Below are 10,146 nucleotides of genomic sequence, written 5' to 3'. Positions count from 1 at the left end.
CAGTCTACATGTCGAGGTGTCCTTGGGCAAGACACGGAACCCCAAATTGCTCCCGCAGTGTAGCCATCGGTGTGTGTCTGCATGTGAATGGTTAGAATGGGGTTGGAGATTTTCAGTGTCTTTATGAGACACACCAGGGTTTAAAGTTGGGGCGTTTCCAGGAGGAGGCTTGCAACTCCACTGGAAATCTGATTGGCCACCCCATAATCCTTAACTAGAATTGGTTATCTGCCGAGTCAAAGGCGGGACTTAAAGGGATAGTTCCGATTTTTGGACGCCAAGTTGTATGAAATGCTTGCTTGTAGTGTCGTGGATGCGAAGCTATTAGCTATTTATTGTTGTTCTTTATACTGTCACATTTGGACCTCATCTTTTTGAGTCATTAAAGAGCTGAGCTAGATACATTAATATGTTTTCACTCTGTTGTGTTAAAGTTGTAATCTCGAAGATCTCAGTTTCATTCTCTTTGGTGGCATGTATGGTGATAAACTGTTATTGCTGGAGCACACTTCCTAGATATCCAGTGCTGCATGTGTGACGTCCACGGTTGGAACTCTTGGTTTTCCTGGCTGACGGTCGCTTTCCTTTTCAGACTGTTTGCCTTCATCTGGGCGTCGAGTTTGTTTCTTCTTCTTTGTATTTTAACTTATTTTTGAAGGTGTATCTGTAGTCATCCATCTTTTCTTTGTTTGTTCAGCCATAGTAGATTACTGTTTACTCTCAACACTTGCAGAGAGCGGAAAAGCAGTTGCTTAGCTCCGCCTACCCTCTCTGGCAGACCAACCACTGCTGGCTGATGGAAAACGCGTCGCTAACTGGGCGCCGCTAACTGGGCGCCGCTAGTGATTTTTTCCACGAAAGTTGCCACAGACACCCAGTCTGTAATACTGCAAATGCAAAGGCTTTCATCAGTGGGCCATAGGCTCAATCACCATTGTGTTAGATAGATCGAGACTTAACAGACATTTATTTACATGTAAGTGGTTAAAATAGATTTGATTGGTGCAGACAGATATGTGAGCACACATACTGTATTCCACCCCTGCATAAGTCAGTGCCCGTACCATAGTCATACATTCTCGACACACCCCTGCTTTGGACATAAAACCTTCCAAGTCAAGTCAGAAGCTCCGATATGCTGCTGTTCCTGACGTAGTAATCCAAACAAAGCCTGCTTATGGTACAGATTTGGGGCGATGGACGGGCCAAACAACACTGAACCTTCACACAGGAGACCGGGCATCCGGCAGATCTTTGATGAAACTCCTGTAAACACAGTGAGCACAGGACATGCTTCCCTCGATCCCAATCGTTACATTCATGCTGTAACAATAAACCTGAGTACTCTGGTAATGTCAGACTCTATCTGACTTGATGGAACCGTAAAAAGACGAACTAAAAGCAATTTAGTTTATGCATGCGGCAATATAATGTATGCCATCAGGACTTTAATCAGCCACAGGGTTGAATTCAAATGAGCCATCCTCCACTTTAATAATTATGTGTTGGTTAATTGATTATTTCCAACAGGAAACTCAGAGGTCACAGTCAGCTTCAGAGCAGCGTGACTGCAGCTATCGAGTGTTTGGCTGAAGGACACCTGAGCAATTAGCTTCCTGTCTTCTAACTCACAGGTAAAGGCTGCTGATGTTTTATATTTTACTTGACAACAAATGCCAACAGAGACCAAAAACAATGTTGCACTCTGTCTCTCATCACCTCCAAAATCCAACAGTGTCTGTTGCGCTCTGCTCCGAGCTTATTTGTCCCGAATGAAAATGTGATTATTACATTTTCAAAGAGGCTGAAAAACTCCCCTCAACAGTTCGCTGTAGTGTTCAAGAGATGTTGAGTAAATAGTTAATTTGTCGGGGACTATATTTCCAGCCAAGAATTTGGTTCTTAGGAGAGTATTTACAGTAGCTGGAGGTGGATGTGGCATGGAACCAAAATCTACTAAAGTGCCTGTGTTCATCACAGTGAAGCAGCACGTCAGTCAGTGCAACAGTGTTGGACAAAAGTGGCTGTTTATGGCACAGAAGTTTAAGATACATTTACACACATAACACAGGTTAAATAAGGTTATTACCAGAACAAAAAGGAGTATTACAAGATGTATTTAAAAGGGGTTAGTGTTGGTTCCATCTTTCATGATGTTTGGTCCCTGATGTTGTTGCCTTCATTTGAAACCTGGGAGAGTTTTACTGCACAGCCACGCCTGAAACTGCTGACAAATGAAGATGAAATTAAAATGTTTGATGCATTTTAGTAGATTGTAGAACAATTCTGGAAATCAATCAACCATTTTAATGACTTTTTAAGCAGAAATGTCTAAATTTAATTTGCTGATCAGCTTCTAAAATGTGAATAATCACAGCTTTCCTTGGTTGCTATCCTTCCTCTACAAAAACATAATACCTACTGTATTTAATACCTTACATTTAGGCTTAAATCAACATTTATAGCCCTCTAAAAAAAAGGATGTTATTACAGTAAAAGGTAATGTTCTTAGTGCTTTAGAGAGAGAGAGAGAGAGAGAGAGAGAGAGAGAGAGAGAGACAGACAGACGGGGAGGGAGGGAGATGTCCTCAGGCTGAGCGCGCACCGACTGAAGAAGAAAACGCTCCTTCTGACAAACAACCAAACAAAATTCCCCACACAAATAAACAATTCATTATAGAGGGGGAAGTAGGAAACAGAGCTCATAATGACAAATGAAAAATCGCTGTGATGGTTTGACACTATTTAAGTGTGTGAATATTCAGAGGAGAGAGACGTACAGTGAACACTGGGTCTACACAGCACTCTTCTTCATGAAGTGCTGTACAGTAGTTTGATTGTAATATTACACAATTCCGAAATGTTTCATCACTGAACTTTCTTTCTCTCCGGCTGCCCCGCAGGCATCGCCGCCGCTGTGCGCGTGCATACAGGGTGCATGGGGAAGAGGCTTCCCGCGCGCCCTCACGCTTGCATTGAATGTAAGATGAGAGAAACCGTAAATCACCTTTAAAAGGGAGGCGGATTATAGATGCAGGTTTAAGGACTGTAAACCTGTCTGATGAGAAACATATGAGAGGTGTGATGCTGATGGAAAACCTGCTGCTGCACCTGAAAACTCTGCACACAGTAATCAGGGGTCCAAAATTAGTGACGCTGACCCTCCACTTAGAAAGACACGACCCCCCCTCCCTCCTCACCCAACCACCACCACTCCCCTCTCCCTCCGTCTCACCTCCTCCTCCGCCTCCCCCCTCTCCATCCTCCTCATAAATCTATTGGTTGTGGTCTCGGCTCCACCATCCAATGCTTTGCTGATCAGACTGCAGTTGTATTTCGGGGAAGTTGGCAGCCGGCGGCTCACGGCGAAAGGCTTTCCTCTTTCGTCTCTCCGGCGCTTGGACAGTGGAATTATGAGCAGAGCTGATCCGGTCTCTATCACCCTGTCTTGAATCTGTTTCTGTTTCACACCGAGAGAAATTGAACCGACCATGGAGATTGGAGTCCGCATCCTCTTGGCTTTCCTCGTCCCCCAGGTAAGACAGGAGATCTGTGCGTGAGAGAGAGTGTGTGCTGGATTTGGGGACAATTTCTCTGAGACGGAGGGCGATCCGACTCTCTGTTTGGGGTAGCTGCTCTCTTCTCGGGCTGACTCTTAAATGGCAAAAAAAAAGGCTTGTTAAGTTTGTCCCGAGTCTGCACACACCACACAGTCACCTGCGCTCCGGCAGGTCCGTCCGTGCAGTGCCGTGCCAGAGCAAGTTTATCCCAGTCTGGTCCCTCTGTGCGCATAGGTGTCATTTATGGCACCGAGTTTGGGGCAGAGAGAGTCGGGGTCTGGCAGTCTGCAGTGGTCGCCCACTTTAGGAATGCCTACTACAATTTATAGAGAAGAGAGATGGAAAGAAAGAATGACAGACAGAAAGACATAAGGGGGAGAAACAGAGGATGACAGGAGGGAGCAGAAAGAGAGAGAGAGGGAGGGAGAGCGCAGGGGTGTATCTTATGTCTATGTGCAAATCACGGCTCCGGCTCTTGTCTCCAGTCGCATCTATATTCCGCTCAGCCACCAACTTGAGCGTTTCTTTGGGCTTGTGTGTGTGAGTGTGTTTGTGTGTGGGAAGCTCACAGGCGGATGGAGGAGAGGAGAGAAGGAAACACACACACACACACAGAGAGAGAGAGAGAGAGAGAGAGAGAGAGAGAGAGAGAGAGAGAGAGAGGGAGGGAGAAGTAACTTGGCCGCTCCACTGTGTTATTTGTGGCGTCTCTCTGGGTATTTGACTCAGTCTCCTGCTCTCCGCAGACGTGGATTCTCTCGGGATATTTAATAAAGTCTTAATTCCCTCTGTGATAGAGCCACTCGCCCGTTTGATCTGACTTTAATGTGAGGAGAGAGAGAGGGACTCGGAACAGCTGTTTCTGCCAGTCAAGTCTTAATATGACTATATAAATGAAGAGGAGCAGCAGCGAGGCTCAGTTTGATGCTTTTGAGGCAGTTTTCATGATTGCTTTGGCACATTTCTTGAAACATTGTTTAAGTTGTGAGCACTGAAGATGCATTTCACAAAACATCTCATTCCTGCAGCAGAACATTGTAGTTAACCTTTAAAAGGCTGTTACTGACCTTAAACCTTTAATGCATGTATCAAAACAAAGTTTCTGTGTCGCTGTTTCAGTCATTGGCACAAAAATGAGATGTTCTATTGCCTTTCCGCGGTGGGCATAATGTCAGTGGAGTTTGTTCTACATGTCAATGCTCTACGTCTGAGATGCTGCTGTATTTTTCTAACCACAACTAACTCCTATTGTGTGTCAAAGTGAAAACTCTTCGGATGCTCATTTTAAGAGACCACGTTCTCACAGTGCACGCACAAAGACTTTCATGCAATGTGAGGAAAACTATTTATCAGTAAACAGTATTTATGGATACTGTGTTGTGTTATTTGACTGCAACAGTCACACGACACAAAAGTCGTCATAAGTCATAAATGTATCAGTTTGCAGAGCAGATATTACAGCACCTCTCTGACAATGCAGATCGATGTCTATGCAGATTGTGACAGTTACATGCACTAATCTTCATGTGGTGACTTAAACAATGAAACATTTCTATCACATTTTCAAGACTAAACTATTCTACCTTGAAGAAATATCATATATTATGTTCGCGTAGACATATGCAACCAGTAATTACTCAAATGGTAGACAAATGCGCTGAGTCATTTGTCTAAATGTGATGAATCATTTGCAAATGTCATCAGAGAACTGAGCCAAAACAACTGAGAAAAAACGCTGAGAAGCTCTTCTGCCGCTAGTTTGACCTCTGACCCCGGTCGTGCAGACAGAGAGAAACAGTTTCCCTTCATAAAGATCAATAAAAATGTCCCTCATCTGTTCACTTAGTGGCACTTCTCTTGACATGTTGCAAAGGTTTAGCAGCTGATTTTAAAATCACCGAGCTGAGACTGTTTCTAAACACAGCAACCACGGGGAAGCCCGCAAGCATGGCAGGAAACAGCTCATTTGGAAAACTACGTTGTTGTGCTGCTTCTCTCTCATCTCCTATCCTCCCTCCTTATCTCTCTCTCTCTCTCTTTCTCTCTGGATGTGTTGGGAGGCCGCAGACAGACAGCAGCAACTCATTTGGTATTTCTAGTTTGACCTGTGTAGGCTTAGTGCACATTTGCTGCTGTGTATTATTCATTTTTAATTGGATAAGCCATCTCTTCATTTGCACGTTGTAGTTCGATCTGCTGATCTGAGGCGATCATGATTCAGGCTAATAGCGCCAACAAAGAGATGATTTAACTCTGGGTTTTATTGATTAGAACGTGCCCCCTCATGCACACGCCGCCTACCCTTTGCGCACAGATGTGTGTCGCTACATTTCTGAGGAGGCTTTCCATTGACTGGATTCATTCAACAACCCTACACAGAAACTGTTTCCAAACTCAGAGATGTTTTGCAGTCCACACATGCGCCTGCTGCTGTGAAAGTTCACTTCGAGTCACACACTCATTCAAAGTGCCACATCTGCAGCAGGTTAGATGTATGTCGCAGCCTGTCTGTTCTTTGGCCTGTACTTCTGGCTGGCTGATTTACAGGCTGATTGAGCTCCACGGGGGCATCTCCATCCTCTTGCTGTCTCTCCAGAAGCAGGAGCTGTAAATATTTTGAGAACCCAAATGTAAATGAGTCCTCAAAGTGAATAAGGCAGAGATTAATGCAAAGGGATGAAAACTTTTACCATATGTCAATGTTTCCCCTCCAGTGATCCAACGCTCAGCTCTCCAGCTTCTTCTTAAACACACACACATTTGTATGCACCACGTGATCACACACTGAACTCACCTGACTCATCATCAGCATAAAAAGTGCAAAGAACACGTCCCTCTCCCCTCTCCCAATCACAGGAACGTCTAATCACACTGTATTATATAGTTTTGGGATCAAATGAGGTTCTTATATTTATAGATCAGGTAGGAAGCCAAGTTCCTCTCCACACTGCACTGCCACACACACCCACATATGGGCACGCACACGCCAGCAGCACCCCCCTTCGGCAATAAATCCCTGTTTTCCAAATGAAACGCTAAGTAGTCTCTCCGGGTGGAGCAATGATTCAGAATAAGCACAGCACAGCTGGGACGTGCAGGTGCAAGGATTATTTCTCGCCCTATTCTCACTTTTTTTTCCCTCTTTGTCTGTCTTTCATATTTGTTTTCACCCCTTTTGTTTTGTTCCTTATCCTCCCACCCTGTTCAACTTGTCTTTTACCCTAATTAATGTGCTTTTCTTTTAATCCCCCATTACTTCCTCAAAATGCGCAGCGCCATTCTCTCCCTTTACAATCTCCCTAGGTTACCTCCTCTCTGTCTCTTCGTCTTACCGGCCGACTGTGGACGACAGTTATACTCACAGTTTAAATTCTGGGCTGGCACCTGGGCGTGTCTGCAGGAAGATTTGCTGTCATAGACGTTTATGGGCGCAGTGACCAGCGGACTGTTAAAGTTCCTGTTTAAGCCTCTGCAGGCACAGAGAGAGACAGAGAGAGGGAGGATGGAGGTCACGGTCTCCAGGAAAAACACTTAAATGTTGGAGCAGAAGACAGACAGTTGCCATGGTGTCCTGTTACTTATAGAGAGGGCTGACCTTCGAGGTGACACATACATACACGCACTTTATTCTTTAGTCCTCTTCTAGGACTCCCCTCTTCTATTCTCACTCGGTCTTAGAGGCAGTTCACTGATTCAGAATCATCGAATAAAGAGAGGACAGGCCATTGCTGGAGTGTCAGAGCCACTTCTTATTCAGGGTGCAGCAACAAGTGTGAGATATGAAGGGACAGATTCAAAAGAGGGCAATAGTGTGATTAGCACTTTCTTTCCCTTGTTGAATGTGTTCTAATTATACATATTGGATGTTTTTTTACCCTTTAATGTGTCTCTCTGCACAGGAAAATGGAGAAAACTGGCGAATCCACAAAGAATGCATTGCCGTTATAGCACCTTGAATTGCACTCCACTTGCCATTGAACTGCCCTTCTTAAGGTTCGATTCACAAAAGATATTGCATTGATGATATTCAAGTGCAAACATGACCATAAAGCTTTGCAGCTCAGTGCAGTTTTCTTTTCTTTAAGTTTGCATAGAAAGGGTCTTTATTACCTGCAAACAGCACTGAAGCACCGATACACACGCTGCTCTGCAGTTAGTTAGGGCTGCATTTCACCCTCTGCAGGTATTATAAGAATTAGTAGGGTTTCTTTTTTTTCTCACTTTTTTCCCTCTGTTTTTATGTACCCTCTGCAACGTTTGCTCTCCTTGTTCGCTCCTGTCGCTCCCAGAAAAGAGTGTCCTCTCAGAGCTGCTGTCCTATGTGCTCTTTCCGTTTTTTTAAAATAATGGTGTCTGGTTAAGCAACAACAGCGTGACACGCTACAAAGGCTAATGATGACGCTAACGAGCAATGCCAGTCATTAAGGCGGGGTGATTTCTGTCTTTCCCCTGTCTGTCGTCCTCACCACTTCCTCACACTTTTTTTCCTCCTCTTCTAATTCTGCTCTCATCTCCTCTCATGCTGCTGCTGTTTCAGCTCACATTGTCAGGCTGCAGGAATAAAGGGTTAGAGTTTAGAAAAATTGCAGAGAAGTTTGCAATTTAACAGCCCACAGAGACACGCAAACACTCAGAATAAAAGGAGCATGAAAAGGCTCAAGTGAAGGCAGCCCAATAGCAATCTCGACTTTGCTGTCTAAATGTACCCTGGTGTTACTCTGGTTCTAACAATCGGCTGGCAAATAGGCTTTCTAGTACAGGGCTTTGAGGTTTCAGTCTCCTTCCCATACTACTTATCTTTGCTGTTTCCTGTGTGAAAGCACACAGCTAACCACAGTGTGCGGGGCTACAGTGCTCTTTTGAGCTTTTTTTTTTTTGAGTCAGCTGTTATTTACAGAAACTCTAAAAGCTTCCTGTAAATGAACACACACACACACACATGCCTACACACACTCAGGTGCAGGCGTGCACACCCGACAAACTCATACGCAAGTATTTGTCCAAACACAGAGAGCCGTGCACAAAAACACATCTTTTCACACCTGTGTTCTTGCACTGATTTTTCTCTTTTAACTGCAGAGACTGAAACACAGAGACTTACTGACAAAGAAGTTTTATTACTTATCAGTGTGTTCCCCTGTGACTGTGGTTTAGCAGCACTTCAGTGTAATGGGCTATAAGGTCAAACGCTATCTTAACTCCACCATGGGAGGGTGTGACCTTTGAGGGAAACACTGTCTGTTTCAATCTTCTCTCCTTCGACGTCGCCACCACGCTCTCCTGAGAAAGGGAGCAGCGGAGAGGAGGAGGACGCGGTGGAGGATGAGGGATAGAGATAGTCAGAGAAGCAATTTAAGTAAATATGTACTCTTAGCGCTCCATTAGAATCTGCTCGATTTGATATAAGTGGCCTAATTATGCAAAACGCCAATGGACATGGCGTGGTGTAATCGTGAATTGAAAAGACAAAATTGAGAAAACCCTGCATCCTAGGATTAATGGCTTATTTGTGAGTATTTGATGAGTTTTACTGGGCAGAGAAAGCAGAGAGGACACACACACACATGCACACACACACACGCACACAAGCACATAAAGGGCCTCAGTAACCATGTGTGAAGGACACAGCAGTACAATGCGATCCTGTTCCTCCAGTTGATCGCACTTTCATCTCAGTTTGTTCTCCACTTGTCATTTCTGTAGTCAGACGAGCAGATGAACAAGCACACAGATAAAATGGATGTCAGGCAGACAAAGAGACAAATAGATACCAAGGATGAGATAACGTGTGAAAGAAAAGCAGCTGGTATCCCTTCCCAAAAAATGCAATCCCCTGACGGCCACAAATAAAAAATCGAAAGTGTGCGTCTGAGAGGAAGAGAGACACGGTTCACACCCCTTGTCTCGTACTTTCTCCCTCTTTCTGCGACCTCCTCCCCCGCCATCAGCTCCGACAAACAATCTCTGTAACACATTACAGATATTCATGAGCTGTTCACCCACTCTGTTTGTCTGTGTCTTTGCCACACTCACAAACATCCCGATATGTCCTCCCCTCTCTCCTGTTGTCACACGCGCAAGCCCAAGCCAGAGCCTATGTTTGGCAGGAGGCACAAGTTTCTTTTTCAGCGTGATTGCGATGACTCCTCTCTATTGCCTCGGAGTGTGGAAGCTGCCAGCAGCACAGTGGGAGTATTCATGTAAAAGGGCTGGTACTGCGGGGTCCCATTTCTTCCGCAAGAGTAGTTTTGCTGATGATAGTAGCAGGCGATGATATTATTAGACGCATTAGCCTTTTCAGGGAGCAGCGCTTCATTGTCGCCGTGTTGATGCACTTTTAGTTACAGTAGATGTGTTGCAGAGCATTTTTGAGTCATGAATAGGAGCCACTTAGCATAGGTCACTGCATAGCTTTCCATCATTGAATGCATTGTTATTTGTAGCCACAGGGTCAAAATGGGTGATGGAGATTTCTACCAGCTGCACTTGATCTATTTTTCATGAGTGTATCGGTAGGTGAGTCGCTCCCAAGCAATGTTTCCTCAGATAGATGGGTCCTGCTGTAGCCGTGAGTCCCACGCCACAA

General features: G+C 44.7%; 1 protein-coding gene across 1 annotated transcript in view; it reads left to right on the top strand.

Annotated features, from left to right (window-relative positions):
* Positions 1 to 3,376: 3,376 nt before the first annotated feature.
* Positions 3,377 to 10,146, top strand: part of cdh13 (cadherin 13, H-cadherin (heart)) — a 367,968-nt gene continuing 361,198 nt past the window's right edge. The window contains exon 1 of the mRNA XM_069686880.1: positions 3,377 to 3,536. Coding sequence (XP_069542981.1) covers positions 3,492 to 3,536 — 45 coding nt within the window. The 5' untranslated portion in view covers positions 3,377 to 3,491. The remainder of the gene's footprint in view (positions 3,537 to 10,146) is intronic.

This window comes from Semicossyphus pulcher, unplaced genomic scaffold (assembly GCF_022749685.1).
Source record: "Semicossyphus pulcher isolate SPU_LCO1_2020_fin unplaced genomic scaffold, fSemPul1.0.p SCAF_8, whole genome shotgun sequence".
Classification (NCBI taxonomy): domain Eukaryota; kingdom Metazoa; phylum Chordata; class Actinopteri; order Labriformes; family Labridae; genus Semicossyphus; species Semicossyphus pulcher.
The sequence above is the reverse complement of the archived record's forward strand: the minus strand, read 5'-3'. Positions and strand labels throughout refer to the sequence as shown.